The sequence below is a fragment of the Petromyzon marinus genome, chromosome 10 (genome assembly GCF_048934315.1).
Source record: "Petromyzon marinus isolate PM22_M1 ecotype Great Lakes invasive population chromosome 10, UKy_Petmar_22M1.pri1.0, whole genome shotgun sequence".
Lineage (NCBI taxonomy): Eukaryota > Metazoa > Chordata > Hyperoartia > Petromyzontiformes > Petromyzontidae > Petromyzon > Petromyzon marinus.
This window is the reverse complement of record NC_133676.1, coordinates 4,800,605-4,821,223: the sequence shown is the minus strand read 5'-3', so window position 1 is coordinate 4,821,223 and position 20,619 is coordinate 4,800,605. Positions and strand designations below refer to the sequence as shown.

Below are 20,619 nucleotides of genomic sequence, written 5' to 3'. Positions count from 1 at the left end.
ATTTTGTTGTTTCTCTTCAACGTGACTTTACCGAAAAAACTAAGAATAAGCATTAATGTTGTTACAGAATCACATCCTGACAAAATGGCCGAAGCTATTGGCTGTGAGGATTTGCCCCATCGACTCGTGAAGGAAACTTCGGCGTGGATTTCCAACAACAACAACCAAAATCTGCAAAGGAGGGACAACAAATTTGGAAATTCAAAACTGAAAACCACCGGGCACATGTCCCATTTAGTCCCAAGCAACAGCCAGCAAGGACTCTACGACAGTTGCGGACAACGGAGTCGAGAAGACAGCAGCAGCAATGGTTGAAAGTGCAGGCATTGTGCCACGTCGGGCCAACGCGGTTTAAAATAAAATCCCCTCCCCCAGAAGCTTGCACATTAACATTTGTGGCTGTTGCCACTTGCGGACTATTGTTATATGCAATTGATGCTTGGTTACTCATTAATAAAGTGAGATTATTCACCGTGATTATTTTAGAGCCACACATTTTCTAATCATCAGCTACTGAGCTGTAGAGGTGTCAGTGCCCCGAACGGCTTAATGAAGCATAAATTATCATTTTGTAAAGAAATAGCATGATTTGCACAACAAATAATAAATCAAACGCCTTTTATACAAATGCAAATAACACTTTTTAAAGCGGCATTTTCTAAAAAAGATTAAAAAAGGCGATGGGAGAGGAGATGATGAGAGCGTTGCTCTGATCTAAGAGGTTGCATGGAACTGTGCGCATAAGAATCCACAAGGTGAATGCGTGGGGCCATTAATGTACCGCCACCTCCGCCACCACCCAGACTGCACCACGGTGTTTACAAGACATCCTTTGAATGAGTCATTAGATTATAAATGTCAAAATTAACAAAACCGGCATCAGAGGATGACGTGTCCTAGTTTCAAACAAGCTTATGAAATAAACAAATATAATTCCCACTTTGTTTTCGGAAATACTAATCCCTAAAGGTCACAGTGGTTAGCGTGCTGCGCTACGAACCCGGCAACCCCGAGTTTTATTCCGGTCACGGCTAACATCAGTGGCGAGAGATAGCTGAACTGGTCCTGGCCGCAACCACCCCCCTCCCTTCACCAGCCCGCACCGATAGCATGGTCAAGTACGGTTAAACAACCCCCATGAAGGAACTATGAATTGTGATCCATCAAATGAGTTATATCGAGGTGGGAGCACCTCTGACATTTGCCTGCAACCTGACTACACAGGCTTAGAGCAAACACTCCCAAGAGATCGTTTCATGTGCACAGCGTGTATAATGCAAGGGAGAGGTAGGATCCCGGGAACCAGAGGCAGAGCGGGACCCCTCTCTGGCTTCCTAGGGATGGCTTCAAAGAGCAGGCGGTGGAATGGTTGCAGCACCTACTGGCCGAGAGAGGCGAAGGATTCTACGGGGGTGCTAATACTACATGGCGCCGGACAGTGCCCATTGCACTCACCCAGCATGTCACTGTTGCCCAGCTCGGCCAGCAGCACTGCAAGCACAACGTTATCACCAAAACGCTCCAACGCTTGCCGTTTTATAAGTTTAGTTTTTTTTAATAAGAAAACTTAATAATCCTTGAGCCTTCATATGCGAGAGGTTTCAACTCTGGTGTTTTAAAACACTGTAATTTTATTGTAAAATTAGCAATAACAATTTTAATACGACTGTAGGTTTCCGCGGTTGTGCTGTATAATAGCATGTGTTTTCGGATTGTGCCGTCATGTTGTTCAGTGTGAGCTGAAGGAACAGGAATTGAAGAAGCTCCCAGCACGAGGTGCGAAGCGTCAGACGTCGTGCTGAACAACACCCAGTATAACCAGACTAAGATGAATTTATATCGTGCAAAAATATTATAAAACAAAAAGCATCTCAAGACACTAGAGAAAAGATAAACGGTCCAGAGAAAAAATTGTAAACATTAAATAAATATGCAAGACTACAGTAATCAAACAACAATTCAGTGTACCTTCACATACCAAAAAACACAACAAAATTTTACACATTTTATATTTTCCCGTTCTCTTTCATACCTGCATTGGCATGTCCCATCTGCTCCGAAGTCATGCCCGAGTATCCACCCTCTTCTACACGAGCAAACACCACCGTCAGCCATCTCAACATCAACACCGCAGCGAGTCCTTCCCCCCCTTAGGGATGCTCCCTAAAGCTCACAATAGACTCAGGGCATTTTAAGTGCCAATGATTACGGCAACACATTCGCTACGACGAACTACGTAGTGACCAAGAGAGACAGAGTTCTATCCAGCACGTGAAAAACAAGGTAAATTGAAAACTGTGTTTTGACGAAAAACATGATTGATCTATAAAGCGTACACAACCTCAGGTATGTCATGTGATCCCTGTGATCTGAGTGGGAGTTGCGATCCCAGTTTGCAACTTGGGGAAAGCAGTGGTCAGATTTGTTCACATTTGGGGAAACTACATTTTATTTATAATAGAATACGGTTCGGTAACTATTGCGGTGACGATAGCCAGCAAAGATTGGGCTATGAACTAAGACCGAGTGCATTATGGTCGCAATGGCTGCTTTGTAGGCTTGCCAGGTCCATCTAAATGCTCATATACAGCCCTCTTCAATCCACCTCTGAATGAAGGCTTCCCCACGCCATACTTTATTTGACCATACTTTACCACGCTGGTCAGTGTGGGTTGAAGGTGACGCAATTAGACATCGCAGCCGAGTACAGAACAGCAATACATTTTGCTGCACTGACCTCTGTTGACAACGCAGCACCTCAACAGCGAACAGTAGAAAAGTTTGGTGCTTGGTGGTCACCCATTGAAACGCTATCCAAACTCAACCCTGGCTTATGCTCCCGTGATCTGACAAGGACCGGGCGTTCTCCGGGGCGATTTGCCCATTTGACAGTTGATATTCCGGAGCGAGACAAATCCAAGCGTCCGTTGTTAGGCAGGCGCAGGCAGCTGTGACGCACCGACCATAAAAAAAAAAACCTGCCCGACGAATCCGCTGGAACGTATTCAGGCGTTACCTTGGCCGCCGGCACTTTCGGCAAGACCTCCCTCGTCGAGAGAAACCAGCCTGGCGGGGGGGGGGGGGTTGACAGCAAAACGAGGGGTGTCACAATGGCGAAACGTTAAACACCTCGCCTGGTATGCTCGGGGTTGTGGGTTTGATCCTGACCATGACGCCCGTATATTTGGGGTTTGCATGTCTCTCTCCACATAGTCGCGTGGATCTTTCTCCGGATCCTCTGGATTTTCCCCTCTACACTTAGAAACATGCATTTAGAGTATTTGGCTGCTATACATTTTCACGTGAGAAGCCACTTGCATTGCGCTATCATTTGTGGCCAAGTTGCTTCTGCAAAAGAGCTATATAGGTCAGTGGGCCTTACCTGGTAAAATAAAAAGTTTAATTTTATGGTCACAGAAGCTCGGATTGCACTGCTAGGCAGACACTGAGCAGCAACATTTATAACGCATCCGTCACCAAAGTGTTATCTTTGTTGTTGCAAGACGGGCCACGCTAGCACATACGGGAAGTCAAAACACAACAAGCTTTGTTAAAAGTCCAATAACAAAAATGTTGCCAGATTTGCGTGTTTGTTTTTTTCCTTATACCAGCTGCATCTAAACGTTATTTTTCTTTACTAAAGTAAGATCCAATTGAGAATCAATCCCTCCTCACCATGTCGAGAAAACTGCAGTTATTTAGTATAATTATACGACTTCGTCAATCCACTGCTGGACGAAGGGTTCCCCACAATGTGTTAGACATGGGGGTTGTTTGACCATACCTCACCGTGCTGGTCAGTATGTGTTGGTAGCCAATCAAGTTAGGCATAGCCAGGAATCATACTCTAGTCACTGGGCTTATAGTGTCGTGTTATTAACCACCATGCCACCCATCCACCCATGTTAAGTATTGACCAGTAATATTCTTTTAATATTGGGGCTTTTTTAATTTTGCATTTGGATAGAGCCTGGGTTAAAGCCCATTGAAACCAACAGTCTATCCTTTAGAGGAGACCTGCGTTGAAATACCAACAGCAAATACAGCAAACAAATTGCAATGTGTAAACAATACCAATGGATTCAGGCTATGACAATAGTGGGCATGAATTATGCAGCACTGTTCTGAGATTCCACGGGAAAACGTAACTACAACTGGGGATTCGAAACAATCCCGGCACCTCCAATTAGCACGGTTGGCCACGTATGGTGCGAAAGAAGCTCAACATCCATCCAATAAACTCCACGTGAGCAGGCTTGGCGATGGGTGCGGTGAACACCGGTCACCACTGACTCAGCCGCCGGTGACGGTCCGTCATTTCAGTGACCGGTTGTGCCCCAATTCAACACTCGTGTGTGCGTCAGGGAAACCCAGCGTCTCTTGGTCAAACATACGTGTCAATGTCCTGGCCATCGCCCTCCTTGTCCTCTCTCTTATCCGCATCTTCCTCTGTCGGATTCTCAGACAACTTCTTCATGGGGTCCTGCAAGCTCTGCAGACAGACAAATGAACAGCCACCACACGTCAGCAGTAAGGCAGGTGTAGTAGTAGTAGTGTTAGCAGCAGAACTTTATTTAAAAACTGATGACAAAATTACCCAGAGTGTGCCCAATCTAATCAGAATCTCAGAGGCTAAGCAGGCATAAGCCTGAATAGTGCTTTTATGGGCGACTTACCCTCATGAAATCCGGGCAACTCATCAAACGGTTACCCAAAGGTGGGAGACACAAATCAATGCAATAAGGACATATCTTGCCGTCACAGCCCTGCCAAGGTATGCCCTCTCAGGCAATGCCACCATCAGCTGTTTTTTCCCCTGACAGCTACCCTTCGGAAAAATGCAAATGCATTGTCACTGATATCCACCCATCAGATTCCACACTGTTAATAAAATACTTGTGAAGCCAAGTGCATGCAGGGAAGCATTCCATGATGCATTCTTACGCACGATTTTTTCCATACTTCTTTACAAAGCTTGGTTTAATACCCCTCGCGTTGGTGTATGGGTTTTAGGAACCGCATTAGGAGCTCGCAGCAAGGGTTGCACCATTGCCGGCATGCCGGGTCGGCACCTTGAGGGTGGTGAACTCGTACGGCTGGTATCCCTTGAAGCAGTCTTGTACCGCAGACATCATGGAGGCCGTCTTCTCCCAGAACTGCAGAAGTGCACTCTGAGAAGCAGGAGGTATCAAAGCAAACAACGTTACACCGAAAATATAACGTCGAGCATGAGCGGACATTGATTTCTTTAAGCATGTCAATAAAAAATAACCTTTGATTTAAAGCTTTCGTGACTGCAGTAATTCATATTCTTAGCTCTTTCGGTAAAGTCACGTTGAAGGGAAACAATAAAATAAATAAAATATATATTAAAACAATAAAAATTCTCACGACGTTTCGACCATAACACAAACGGTCATCATCAGGTGTGAAAACCAGAGATGGCGACGTCGTGAGAATTTTAATTTATATATATTTTATTATTTTATTGTTTCCCTTCAACGTGACTTTACCGAAAGAGCTAAGAATATAAAAAATAACCTCTTGCATTAATCTACTTCTTGCATTTGCCATCACTGGTCAATAATCAAATGACTCGACCAATTGATTGGCACATCACATGGGGCTCAATCAGCCTTTTCACTCTCCCTGCCAACTGCCCCGCTGTTAAGGGGCAGCCGCTCTGCAGTGTGGACAACTGTGCGTTGGGCTGCTCCGCAGTGACATGCAGTCGTGCTGGTGCACAAACCAGCACAGTGCCAAATCAGCGAGCCAAATCGGCCGAAGCCAGATACCAGTCTATCAAGCATCATCCAAGGCGATCTGGCCGACTGGAGCTGTGTACAAGCGCAACAAGTGTAACCGATATCACTGCACAAACGACACCCTGTTTGTCATCATGAGTCAATCAATGAGAGTTAAGGCCTATTTAAGCGAGGGCAATTCTACCCTATGCCCCTAACCCCAATCCAAAAAACCCTTGTCTAAGTGGCTCTTACATATTAACATTAAGTCACTAAACAACATCATCAATCAGCCATGGTAAATCCACTGCTGGATGAAGGCCCTCCCTAAGCCGTCGCCATCTCTGAAGATCCTGCAATGTAACAATCCGCCCGGCACCTGCGTGCGAGCCCATTTCATCACCAAAACCCCATTCATCTTCTTTCCGTGATCATAGTCACAGGGCACAAGAAAAAAAAAACGCAATGGATTGCTTTTGGCACGCTGACCGTGGGATATAAAGGTTCGACCTGCCTGTAGCCTCACACAGACTCCCTCGGGAGAGGAGGGAGTCTCTGCAAATTGAACCTTCCCTTTGTCCCCACAATGAAACCATCACAAAGCAAATCGCTTCAGCACCTCCAGTCCCAGGGCTCACGGATGATTACATCAAACTCACTGTCCACTCTGCCTCAGGATCAAGTCTCTCACAGCGCCAGCGATGTTATCATTTTTACGCTTTAAAACGAAGGTTCAAAGTGTTTATGCATTAGCTTTGTCTGTCCATAATGACCAGAGGGGGGGGGGGGGGGGGGCAGGGCCGGGGCAATAGCGAGGAAATGATAACTCTCCTAAAGATGGTCCAATAGGAATGAGGCCAGTAGTATAACGTTGTGTTGCTATAGGAGCCTTACCTTATTGAAAACCGGCATCATTGATCAAAGGGTTATTGTCCAAAAGTGGTGCCAGAAATCCAAGCCAATTGGGATATTTGTGCTTTCATCTGGCTAATTAAATATTTCCATGACAAACGTGTTAAAGTAGGCTTTACATAATCCATATGTATGCAATCATTTTTCCTAACTTGTTTTTTTGTCATGTGCACACATGCAATGCAGACTCAAAAAAAATATTCCTAAACTTTTTAAGGCAGACTATGTTAGCGTGCATATATGTACGTGTGTGGGTGCACATTTTGGCTCTTGCTCATGCGTACGTATAAATACTTCTCTAAGCGTATGTGTCTATAAGGAGCAGTGCTTGACAGTGTGTAGAAATTCAAATGCGCTTTTCTGTGCAAGATCCCCAGTATAGCCTAAACAGACCGTTGAGGCAAATGCTGTTAAGCGAGCACCTATAAACGCCGGCATGGCACACAAGGGGGGGGGGGGATGTGTCGCCAGCACCGCGCCCAGCCACTTTTGTCTTCCTAGTGGCGATGTTTACACGTCGCACCAGATACTCATTCGAGGCTGAATCATCCTAGAGGAGGCCCAGGACTGGTTCAGATAAATGTCACTGATGTTGGCCATGAGCGAGAGTCGAACTGGAACACTACCACTCCCCCACAACCGCATGTCTGTACAAGGGAGGGAGAGAATCTTAAATATCCATGGTCCCTAGTGAGCAAGTTAATAAAAGGGCAAGGGGCAGGCACAGGGAGAAAAGACACCACTAACATCCCCATCAGCCCCACGAGCAGCCAATTTGGCTTTCAAGTAACATCCCCTCTTAATGTAGCGGTCACAACTGACTCGCATGCCAATTGTACAGCCCTTCATGAATCCACTGCAGGATTAGGGCCTTGCAATACCATGCGGGTTGTGGATATCTCTAACTATACCTCTAATTGAAAACAATTTTTTTACATTGAAAATTCGTTTCTTCCGAACTGCCTTTTGTGTTTAGTTTGCTGTTCTTCCCTCGCACCTCCAGTTAGCAGGGTTGGCTACGTACGGTGTGAAAGAAGTTCAACATACATACACCATGCATTTGGTCAGTGCTGGCGGGGAGCAGACGTTGGGAGCATGACAAGAGTGAATTTTACTGCACTGCACCCTCTGCTGACCAAGTAGCTCTACAGCAGCCTTAGGTACGGTGAGTCGCCCCGTCTCAGCACTAAGGTCTTGGCTCAACCCTGGCTAGCTTCCGAGATCTGATGAGCTCGGCAGCATTCAAAGCGATTTAGTCAGGCAATCTGAATACATGGGTGCCACGGTGGCGAGATGTTAAATACCTCGCCTGGTATACAGGAGGTCGTGAGTTCGATTCTGACCCTAACGCCTGCTGTTTATTGCATGTTTTCCCCCTAGCCGAGTGGATGTCTCCGCGTCCTCCGGATTTAACCTCCACATTTAGAAACATGCCGCTTCTGAAAAAGAACTATATAACTCAGTGGGCTTTTTTCTTTTGGTTCTTTCGGTAAAGTCATGTAGAATGAGAATAAAATAATAAATTAATAAAATAACACAATAAAATTCTCACGACGTTTCGGCCACAACACAAGTGGCCTTCATCAGGTGAAGGGACGAGACTGTCTGGAGGACAGCGCTGGAGCGAACACAGCCAAGCTCAGACCGCGACCTTTAAGCTGTGGGCTTTACCTGGCAAAATAAAAAGTTGAGTTTACTTTAAGTCGGGGGGGGGCATCAACTATGCAGATTTCCACGGCTACGAGCCACACTACCTGACCACGGCACCAGGGGTGAAGCGCATTGGCGGCCGCTCCTCACCTGGTAGGCGGTGAGCGTTGAGGAGAGCAGGTTACAGCGACTCGCCCCCAGCAGGTCCACCTTCTGGCACACATCATTGGTGAGCTTGTCGAAGCGCATCTTGCTAGCTCGCACCTCCGTCTGCACCTGCAAGAGGGGGGAGCGCACGCACGAGAGGAGTTCACCTCGGAGGGCGTTGCGCGTGGTCACGATCGGTGGCCACGATCGGTCGGAAGGTGGCTCCTCAACGTTTTGCGCGTCAATTTGCAGCTCAATGGTGCATGTTTTGCCCAAGTCACCCGAGAGATAATAGCAGCTTCAAAACAAGACTCATCTGAGCTGGCCAGGTGGCTCAATAGGCTAATTATTACTGTGTCGGAGCACGTAGTGGGCACTGATGAGACCCTAGGTTCGAATCCGGGTTTTCAGACGAACCAGGGTACTGAAACATCGTGATTGTATGGTCTTGATCTGTACTCTGTTGACTGAAAAAAAACAAAGTAAAAAAAAAATGCAGTCAATTCGGAATAGTTTATATTTTTCAGTGTCATTACCCTGTGATCAGCATCCCTACAGCACGGCATGTGAGAAGGACCGCAACCTCTCGCGTAGATAAGTGGCGACTGAAAAGACCTCAGAAGTAATTCTCTGATGTCACCTTCCAAAGGCCATTCTCAAACGTAGGGCGAGCTACACTTGAAATGTAAACATCTTCATCACATGACGTGATGGTGATTCCGCAATTTGGAAGATAAATGTGGCAAAACAAGTGATTCACTGAAAACGACACATTATTTGAAACCTAAAAATATTCAGGTAAATCTGCACTTTACAGTGTGCTGTACATTTCAATTGGACTCTGTTTGATTCTGATTAACGTTAAACAAGTACAGTATAAATAAACCAGTTAGATCATCATAATTATAGTCCTGAATATGGCTACGTGTCCAACACAAAGGGAGGAAGAGACGGGGATTTTGAAATGTTTTGGTTGGCACTCTGTGCTATGTTGTAAAGTGACACACTGCAGTAATATGCTTTTCTTGTACAGTTAGACATCATTAAACCAACACTGTGCCTTGCCTCATGGTCATTTGTCCGAACGACATCGCAAACTCCAAAACTTTAAAAAAAGAGAAATCTTCTCTGAGACAGGAAAAGAAAGCCAGCTAACCTGAACATTTCTCTCACATACTACACATGAACCCCACTCAAATGACTACGTTTTTAGTAAATGCACGTACTGTAAAATTTAATTTAGCCGAAAAGCTCAGAAGTAGAGCGAGCGGAACGTATTCTTAAGGTCGCAAGATAATAAAAAAAATCCTGATTGGGGGTTGACGAAACCAATCATCCCCTCCATCATCCAAGGAGGTGTCGAGTTGAGCCACTCTGAGCAGGAGCCTCAGTCTTGAAAATATGTATAAAATCTGCCAGACAGCGAATCACGTAGGCATCCGAAACGGAGGCATTACACGCATCCCAGCCAGATCGCAAAACTGGGCACGCATCAGTGTTTGCTAGGGATTATGTCATCATTCCAGCAACACCAGCCAATCAGCTGCCAGGAAGACAATTCTGATACACAACATGGATGCCGTTGTTGTAATAGCAGGAATTGTGCAACATGGATGCCTTGATGTCATTGCTCCGTGCGTTGTCGGGCTGTGGCTGAAGTAAGTTGCATCTTTATATTATACGTGTTTTTTTAAAGTGATACGAGTGTGATTTTGTGCAATTAACTGTGCGAGTGTGTTAAGAACGCTTGTATATAATTGTTTGAGTGTTTTTTCTGTTTGTTTTTCCTTTTATACATCTATCGTGTGAACAGTCTGTTCAAAGGCTATATTGAGAAACTTTTTCTTGATCTATTTGTGACAGATCATGTTTGTGTGGGGATTATTTGTAGGGGATTGTGCACACGTGTTTGTTTTGGGTGTGTGTTTGTGAGTGTTGATGTGTGTGCGCATGTGTGGACGAGAATAATGGAAGACTTAATTAAGAGTGGTCCCATCTGTCCCTAAGTTCTCATGAAATGTATGCAATTCCATTCACGTAAAATCCATAGGGAATCGGAGAGAGGACAAAGGCTTGGTTTATGTATCATATGGAACTGCGCAATCCATTGGATGCTCAGGCCCCAGGATTTTAACTCGCTTTCTTCCAATTGCAAGCCGCAACTGTACCAGACATTTTTTTTTATTGCACAGATATCCAAACGGGTTGCATAGCCAGGCGGGCAGACGGGCGGGCGGGCGGGCGGGCGGGCCGCACCTGCCGGAACTTCTCGAGCTGTTTGTAGGTGTCGGGGTCGAGCTCCTGCGAGACATCCTTCATCCAGAGCAGCGCCCCGCGGTACTCTGTGCGCGCCTCCTCCATGCGCTGCATCGTGAGCCACGTGTCGGCCACGGCGCGGCAGCGGAACGTGTGCACGTCCTGGTAGAGCCGCGACAGCGGGTGGCGCAGGCTCAGCCTGAGGCGAAACATACGATGCCATATCAGAGGTGACAATTTCATCTGTAATACTGAATGATCATCAAGCAGTGGACAGAACGTGGACAATGGTGGCGATTGAACATGTTTCCGCACACGCACACTTGCGTGAGAACATACACACACACGCAGCCACACGAATATCCCCCCCCCCCCCCCCCCCCGTAGCCATGTAGACTGTTGGGTAAAATGCTATCAAGTCCAGATCAGCACGAGGGGATGATGTCGCTAGCACCATGCCCATCATCTGCCTTCGTCTCCCAAGTGCTGAAGCTTACATACCACCCCAGATACCGGGTCGACACAACACTACCATACTAACACATGCACGCTCGCGCGTACGCAAGACGCCCACTTCAGTCTGCCAAACCAGTTAAAAAGGCAACAACACCCGGCGACCATGTGTTTACGTTTCCCGAGAGAAAGGCAAGATATATCTTCCCTCGGTGACTTCAAGCCAAACCTTGAAGGTTCCAACCAAAAGCCTTTTTAATGTTTCAAAGCAACTGTGAAAAGCACTGAAGCAGGGGCCAAAGCGCACGGACACCCACACAGCCTGGTCTCCCGTGGTCATAAAACACAACAGGCGATCGGGCAGTCGCCCACCTCAGCTGGGAGGAGTAGCAGAGGTTCTTTCCAGTAGCGTGCATGATCTTCCCGGCTCGTGTCTTGTCCTGGTTCCCCTGCTGCTTGAGGAATCGGCCCATCTCATTCTCCTCCTGGGACAGAGCTGGCACACAGGAGGTGGTGCGCGCATTACCATACAAAGGCAAAGATCCCCCGTATAGCCTGAAAAGACTGTTGGGGCAAGTGCTGTTAGCGAGCACCTATAAAGGCCGGCACGGCACATGAGGGGGTGGGTGGCCAAACGCCACGCCCGGCCACCTTTGGCTCTCTAGTGGCGATGTTTACACATTGCACCAGGTACTCATCTGAGGCTGAGTCGACCTAGCAGAGGCGCAGGACCGTATCAGATAATCGTCACTGGTGTTGGCTGTGACCGAATCGAACTCGGGCACCCAGGTTCATAGCGCAGCATGCTAACCACTACACCACCGCTCCCCCACACACACACACCCCGCCTTGAGCACAGACATCTGGTAGGATGGGCCTAACAATGTCACAGCTGCTTCCTCTGCAAAGGCAAGGTTACAAATGGCATAGCAGTAGTATTGCTGAGTAATTGCAGTTTACAGCCCTTTGTCAAACCAATGCTGGATGACGGCATCTTCCCCAGGCCATGCGGGTCATGGAGATTGTTCGATCACACTTCACCACACAGACATGTCTACTGGTCAGTTATAAAGGCCACCAAGTGTCGCAGCGTGAACAACTCACCACACAGCCTCTTCTGGTAGCGCTCCACCACCTTCAGGAGGTCAAAGCAAGTCCTCTGTATGGAGTGGAAGACCTGAAAATGAAAGCACAACCTAATGCAGTCATGCAAACTGCCACACCACTGAACCTGGAGCGGTGTCAAGCAGTACGCTTTTTTTTATTTTAGCAGCAGTCATAATCCAGTCGACGACAACTCACGGAATTGTAGTCAAGCCTGTGGATTTCACGAAAGAATGATCTTAGTCTAATCGACTAAAGCGGTCTAACAATGACCTCACTCTCAATTATTAAATGTTCGTTTCAGGGGATTCTAATTCCTCGCACCCAATTGTAAATAATTTTACACGCATATATTGCAACTTACCATGTTTAGTGTTCCTCAGTCCGATAACGTTCATTCAGTCGTTAATTTCGTCTCATATTCTTAGCTCTTTCGGTAAAGTCACGTTGAAGGGAAACAATAAAATAATAAAATATATATATAAAACAATAGAAATTCTCACGACGTTTCGACCATAACGCAAACGGTCATCATCAGGTGTGAAAAACCAACGGCAATAATTTTTTATTGTTTTATATATATTTCATTATTTTATTGTTTCCCTTCAACGTGACTTTACCGAAAGAGCTAAGAATATGAATTACTGCAGTCACGAAAGCTTTCAATCAAAATTTAATTTCGTCTCGTCAAGTCACACTTTGGCAGACAGCGGCCATGGGCAGTCATCAAGCTTAACGATTTCTGTCCACTCATAGGCATCGTGGACTAAAGTAAAATAAGTAATATTTAAAACAACTTTTTTTTAAAACACGCTTTAATGAAATGTACCGTACTAGTGATGGCAGAACTCCACGACTCCAGGAAGTAGCCCCGAAGCTTGCCACAACGTAAGGGGGCCGTGGTGATTTACAGGCAACGTCAGTTGAGCGTGGACAATAAGAGCCAAGCCGAAACATAACATAGGCAAAATAATGTTTAAAAATATTTTTTTTTGTATTTTTAATGATAGAATATAGTATTGTCATCAGTATGACATAAGTATACCAAGTTTGCAGTCGATACCACATTGGGAAGTGGGTTAAAATTGAGTTACAAGATTTGAGGATACAACAGACAGAGTGAGTTAATACAAAGCGTGTAAAAAAAAACACGCGCTTTGTTGATGAATACGTTTGTCGCTAATTTTGTCAACTAAATTAACACAGGGCGAAAGGGTGGCTCAGACCTCCAGCCGGATGTAATTGGCGACAGCCGAAGTTTCCAGGAAAGCAAGACGTGCTCGCTCGCGAGGGAACATGGACATGCCCAGCTTCGCGGTCTCATTACTTTTTTTCAACAATTCAAATTGCGGACACACTACGTGTACTAATATAGAACTGTGTGTGCCTACTTTATCAACTTCAGCGGACTATTTTATGCTGCCCAGGTTGTAAACATGACCCACCCGCTATAATCGAAAAAATCAATGCTAATAAAATACAGAACAGCCACCATTAGCCACAATAACTTCGCACACTGAGAGGGGAATAAGCAGAAAGGCAGGGCTTGCATTGAGACATATGGATGTGTAGTGAAATAAATAGGCGCATGGGGATAATTGGTGAGATCGCGCGGGGGCAGGACAGTATGGGTCATATTGGGACAAACAGGTGCGATGGTTGGGACGATGAGGTAACGATTGGGCAAATTAAGCTGGGGAGCCAAGGACGGCTGTGATTGGCTGGTGTTTTTGTCAGGGCTGAAGTGGCGTCTTGAAGTCTGGCGAGGTAACAGGTGCACGGGCACACGGAGCGTTGTTTGGACACGGGCTAATTAATTTGAGAGTAATGAGAGCGGGGATAAATTGGGGAGACGCGAGGAGAAAGGGGAGTTGGAGTCGGGGCTGGACGAGGCAGGACGTGGAGAAGCTGAGGAAAGAAGCAGCCAGCAGTGGAGAGAGCACAGTGATCGCGGAGAGCGGAGAGCAGAGAGAAGCAGCCAGCAGTGGAGAGAGCACAGTGATAGCAGAGAGCGGAGAGCAGAGACGAAGTAGCCAGCAGTGGAGAGAGCACAGTGATAGCAGAGAGCAGAGATGAAGCAGTCAGCAGTGGAGAGAGCACAGTGATAGCGGAGAGCAGAGAGGAAGCAGTCAGCAGTGGAGAGAGCACAGCAATAGCGGAGAGCGGAGCGCAGAGACGAAGCAGCTAGCAGTAGAGAGAGCACAGCAATAGCGGAGAGCGAAGAGCAGAGACGAAGCAGCCAGCAGTAGAGAGAGCACGGTGATAGCGGAAAGCGGGGAGCAGAGACGAAGCAGCTAGCAGTAGAGAGAGCACAGTGATAGCGGAGAGCAGAGACGAAGCAGCCAGCAGTAGAGAGAGCACGGTGATAGCGGAAAGCGGGGAGCAGAGACGAAGCAGCCAGCAGTGGGGAAAGCACAGAGACTTCGGAACTGACGGAGAAGTGGAGATTGGAGAGACAAAGGCGGCGAGCGAGTCGAGTGAAGCACGGCGAGCGAGCCGTGACTACAAGGGAGTTGTGAAGCATTGCGGACATGTGGAGAACTGTAAATAAAGTGGTGTTGGAAGAAAGACAAAAGTTGTCTGAGTGAAATCAACCACTACAGATGTATCAGGCCATGTACATAAGTACAAGTTTCACCCTTTGTCAATTCACTGCTGGATGAAAGCCTCGCCATTCCATGTCTATCATGGGGTTGTTTGCCCATACTTCATCACTCTCATCAGTGCTGGTTGGCGAATTGAGGGGGCACAGACACAGACACACAGAAGTACAGGACAACAATTAATGTTGTTGTACTACCAACTAGCCAATATAACCGCACGACTTATACAAGTGTAGTGTTGGTACGTATATGACCCGAGGGTAGAAATACTCGCGCAATCTAAGGATATAGTATCAGGATGACGTCATGAGAAAAGGAAGAGAGAGGTGACGAATCGGGGGAGACAGGGCGATCGGGGCGCTTCTGGGAGAGGGACGGAGCAGGGTGGACGTGTGCGGCATGAACCCGCGAGAAATAAAGAAGAGTTTCGATTTAAAGTTTTCGTGAATGCAGGGATTCATCTTCTTGGTTCTTTCGGTAAAGTCACGTAGAAGGGAAATGATAAAATAATAAAAATAAAACATAATAAAATAAAATTCTCACCACGTTTCGGCCACAGCACAAGCAGCCGTCCTCGGGTGAAGAAACAGAACTGAAACAGAACTGTCGGAAAGACAGCGCTCCAATGGAGCTCCAATGGAGCGCTGTCTTTCCGACAGTTCTGTTTCTTCACCTGAGGACGGCTGCTTGTGTTGTGGCCGAAACGTCGTGAGAATTTAGTTTTATTATGTTTTATTTTTATTATTTCCTTTCTACGTGACTTTACCGAAAGAACCAAGAAGATAAAGAAGAGTGTCGACCCTCAATCTTCGTCTGGTGGACTCTCTATACACCATTTACAAGTCAAGAGCATGATACCGCTGGCAAATATTGCCTGTCACATTACCGTAAGAACCATGACTGACTTTTAAAATATCATTTCATAAAAATTAAACTTTACAACGAATTCTCACTCTACTACTGAAGGCCTCCCCACACCATATCGGTCAAAGGGGTTCTTTGGTATGTATGTTGAACTTCTTTCGCACCGTATGTAGCCAACCGTGCTAATCGGAGGTGCAGGGGAAGGACAGCAAACCAAACACACACAAAAAATTATCCATACTTCACAAAGCTGTCAGTGCAGGTTTGTGAAGTGGGAGGGGACCGATTCAGATATCAAGGACTGGTTCAGATATCACTCGCCACTGCATTATAATGGATCCAGCTACACACAGGCCCCGCTGGATGGAATTTCTAGCCAAAGCAGTATCAGGAGTGGTGGTGGCAGCAGTGTTCCTGCTACGTGGCTCATGCCAGCGGCAAGTTTGGAGCGGCCATGCTACTGACCCCGAGCTTGGAGTCGAGTGCCGCATCTCCGGCCACCACGTGCGCGTCCTCCTTCTTGCCTGTGGCCCGGATGAGCACTTGCTTCGTCCTCCAGAACTTCTGCTGCACCTTGTTCACCACCGAGCGGTCCTGGCTACGCACGTGCCTGTCGTAGGCCTCGCGCGAGTAACCCCTGTGGTCAGCGAGGCAAGGCGGAGAGAAGGGGCGAGAGGGTGGCACAATCTCGTCATGGAGCATAAACCATCACGCAAACTCCGGTCATCCTTGCAGTGGCTTTTGGCTAACCATCGAACATAGACGGTCACTTCATCCCGAGATTTCATGTGCGTTTCTGCAACTGTTTGGAATGCTCTGCCTTGCAATATTAGGAAGGCACTGGAACTATGCATTTTAAAACTACATTTAAAACTAATTTATTTAGAACTACTTTTTGTGTTTAGTTTGTTGTCTTTCCCCCGCACCTCCAATTATCACGGTTGGCTAAGTACGGTGCGAAATAAGTTCAACATATGTACAATGGTTGGTCACGCGGTGAATAAATACAAATTTTAGTGAAGATATGGACACCATCTGAAAATTATACCAACGTGCCTCTCTGCACCATTAGACATGGGGTGAATGAGTAGTGAAAATTCCCCATTAGCATGAAAAAGGCCAAACTGTAAACAGATATCATGAAGGAGGCATCCTTCATGGGATCGTATCAGTGTGACCGCAGGTGAAATCGTCAGGAGGATATGCTGTGGTAGGTGAAACCTAAATGTATTGCCTGAGACAGTTTTTAACAATAATTCAGTCTTTTGTCAGTCCACTGCTGGATGAAGGCCAGACCACATTGTGAAGGCCATGGCAGTTGTGTGAATACATTTCAGGAGACTAGTCAATGCAAGGACTAATTGCGACATCGCTCACCAATATTATAACAGTGTGCTAAAATCAGAGCATAGTGCGCGGTATTTACAAATGGCTGAAACAGGTGACCTGAGCGATTTGCCCCAATTTTGGTACTGGAAATGGAACAATGTTGCCAAATGTAGTGGCGAAAATGTACATTAATCAACTTGGGAATCTAGCCCTAGACCAGGAGTGGCATAGCATGGTTGGAATGGGCCCTTGGTGCAATGAAATTGGGTCCCCTGTCCAATTTCTCGTTTCTTCATAGCCCACCGCCTGGGACCCAAAAGCCAGCGAGTCCCAGTGCAGTTACACCACCTGCACACTCGGTCGCTATGCCACTGAAATGGTAGTTTTAATTTTTACATTAAGCACATACGATCAGGGCCATCTATAGGGGGGGGGGGCCGGGGCAACCCACACTGTGTGGGCCACCCGACGCCTTTAAACTAAACCGGAAGTATTACATCTGAAACCGTGACGTCGAAGCCCGGGGGCCCCCAAAGCGGGGGCCCGTGGCGGTCACGGAGAAATGAAACAATCTCGTCTTCAGGTGCTAGGTGGATAGTTACACCGCAGGCGGTGGTTTGGGAAGGCCTTCATGCAGCAGTGGATTGACACATGGCGGATGATGATGATGTACAAAGAGCTGACTTACTGTTCCATTATGATGGATGTCCAATGTCACTCGGCCGTTTTCTTGCGAGTGTTACCTAAATGCAAAACACCTGCAATGACATGAGGCGTTATTCATATTCAATCGAGTTGGCGAGTTAATAAAAAGCCCTTGCAGCATGATTACGTTGTCAAGCAATGACTGCATCTAAGCAGTACGTCATCGTACAGAAGACTAACGCAACATATGGTTAGATGTATTACCACATTAAATACCCAGCAGTATCCGTGTGAAATCATATAACGGTAAACCATGTGCCGTAAATTATTTTCTAAAAACAACACTTTAGTATGAATCATATTCTTGGTTCTTTCGGTAAAGTCACGTAGAAGGGAAGCAATAAAATAATAAAAATATAACTGTTTAATATTTTTATATTTTTATTATTTTATTGTTTCCCTTCTACGTGGTGACTTTACCGAAAGAACCAAGAATATGAATCCCTGCAGTCACGAAAGCTTTACATCGAAATTTAGTATGAATCGTTACAATATCTGTACGCACGATAGTAATCAACGTACAAACGGGGTTGTTCCTCCTCCACGACGTAGAAACAACTTAAGTGGAGCAATGTTTACCCGCAGAATTAGCTTAAGGATACACAAACATTGAACCGGTTTCGACTGCCGGTCACGAATTCACGATCCATCAATCCACCACGACATCGCATCACGCAGGCTGAGCTCCGCCTGTACTTCAGAAGCTATTTTCGTGAGCATTGATCCTTTAAGGTTGTTTGTTTAGCTTTTTAGGGGTAAACACACACACACATATTTTTTTGTTTGTTTAATTTTTCTACACATTTGTAGTTTGTGTTCCTTGACAATACATGACAGTACTGTGTATAGCATAGGGTGGCTTATAGTAAAGACACACTACACCATGTTGTGACTATTGAAGTGTTTGTCTGTTCTTTAATAGTTACTATAAGATATATTTATTCATATGCCAAGTAAAAAAAAAAATTCGCCAAATAAATGATTTCTAAATGCAATTCTTATCCGGGCCCTTAACAGGTTAGCAAGTGCAGTGTTCCACATCGTATCCACTCCCTTCACTGGCTTGTATATTTATGCGATTAAGGGTCGCTGCCTGAAACGTCGGATAATTACAATATATATGTTCATTATAAGGCCACACACACCGTTGTCACTGCCGTACGTGTCGAGTTAAAGACGGGAGCAAGTCCCGAACGCGCCGAGGCCTCCGCTACGTGGCAACTCGACGGACACGTAACGCGCCTCCACGTTACCATGCCGGGGCCGTGTTTCACGTCAGTGGTCGAATTCTGTCGTCTACCTCACCACATCACCATCGTCGGCAACAGCAGCAGCCTATTAAACCACAGCACTAACACACCACCACCACCACCCCGCCACGCGCGGGTCCTAAACCCATCACCACCATCATCATCATACGCAGGCAGTCTACATCCACTGCTGGATGAAGATCCACTCCTCACGGAAGACCGAAACGCGTACACGAATAAAGAATATCGAGTCGACAACAGCGCGTGAACAAACATGGGGCCACCGACCACAGCCACAATCGCGACCCCAAAAAAAAGCCTCCCCCCGTGTTTGCCAAATGGCTTTAAAGGTGCCCGAGGCGAGGATGCGCGGTACAGTACAACAACGTCTTGCTCCACCTGCTACCGCATCCAGCCGCCTCGCTCTTACGGCTGTCCAGCGGCGTTCCCACGAGGAGGATTTAGGGCGGCGGCGGAGAACACGTCGAGATGAGAATTGAGGAAACTAAATAATAATTATAATGATGATGACTGATTGCGATGTTGCCGAGGTGGGGTACGGCCCAGAGGCTGCGCGGCTCGCCCGGGCCGCGGTCTCTCCTCTCCCTCGCCACGCCCCCCGGAAGCGCGCGCGAGACGCGACACGTGTCACCACCATCACCACCACCAACAACAGTGTCACCACCACCACCACCAACAACAGTGTCACCACCACCACCACCAACAACACAGTGGTAGTGTCACCACCACCACCATCACCACCACCAACAACACAGTGGTAGTGTCACCACCACCAACAACACAGTGTCACCACCACCACCAACAGTGTCACCACCACCAACACAGTGTCACCACCACCAACACAGTGTCACCACCACCACAGTGTCACCACCACCACAGTGGCAGTGTCACCACCACCACCACCAACAACAAAGTGTCACCACCACCACAGTGGCAGTGTCACCACCACCACCAACACAGTGTCACCACCACCACAGTGGCAGTGTCACCACCACCACCACCAACACAGTGTCACCACCACCACCACCACAGTGGCAGTCACCACCACCACCAACAACACAGTGTCACCACCACAGTGGTAGTGTCACCACCACCACAGTGTCACCACCACCAACACAGTGTCACCACCACCACAGTGTCACCACCACCAACACAGTGTCACCACCACCAACACAGTGTCACCACCACCAACCCAGTGGCAGTGTCACCACCACTACCACCACAGTGTCACCACCACCACCAACCCAGTGGCAGTGTCACCACCACCCACACAGTGTCACCACCACCAACAGAGTGTCACCACCACCAACACAGTGTCACCACCACCATCAACCCAGTGTCACCACCAACACAGTATCACCACCACCACCAACAACCACACAGTGGCAGTGTCACCACCACCAACAACACAGTGGCAGTATCACCACCACCACCAACACAGTGTCACCACCATCACCAGCACAGCGTCCCCACCACCACCAACAACACAGTGTCACCACCACCACCAACAACACAGTGTCACCACCACTACCACCACAGTGTCACCACCACCACCAACACAGTGTCAGTCACCACCAACAC

The 20,619-nt window shown here is 47.1% G+C and overlaps 1 protein-coding gene across 3 annotated transcripts in view; it reads right to left on the bottom strand.

Annotated features, from left to right (window-relative positions):
* Positions 1-19,629, bottom strand: part of ICA1 (islet cell autoantigen 1) — a 28,530-nt gene extending 8,901 nt beyond the window's left edge. The window contains exons 1-12 of one of the 3 annotated variants that reach the window (XM_032951662.2): positions 19,417-19,629; positions 17,751-17,820; positions 16,199-16,370; positions 12,267-12,339; positions 11,535-11,658; positions 10,710-10,908; positions 8,457-8,582; positions 5,073-5,171; positions 4,395-4,492; positions 3,017-3,066; positions 2,033-2,086; positions 1,456-1,491 (exon numbers count right to left, since the gene is read on the bottom strand). In XM_032951662.2, coding sequence (XP_032807553.2) covers positions 1,456-1,491; positions 2,033-2,086; positions 3,017-3,066; positions 4,395-4,492; positions 5,073-5,171; positions 8,457-8,582; positions 10,710-10,908; positions 11,535-11,658; positions 12,267-12,339; positions 16,199-16,370; positions 17,751-17,758 — 1,039 coding nt within the window. In that variant the 5' untranslated portion in view covers positions 17,759-17,820; positions 19,417-19,629. The remainder of the gene's footprint in view (positions 1-1,455; positions 1,492-2,032; positions 2,087-3,016; positions 3,067-4,394; positions 4,493-5,072; positions 5,172-8,456; positions 8,583-10,709; positions 10,909-11,534; positions 11,659-12,266; positions 12,340-16,198; positions 16,371-17,750; positions 17,821-19,416) is intronic. The other 2 variants (XM_032951663.2, XM_032951664.2) reach the window with 2 other exon arrangements.
* Positions 19,630-20,619: the final 990 nt, after the last annotated feature.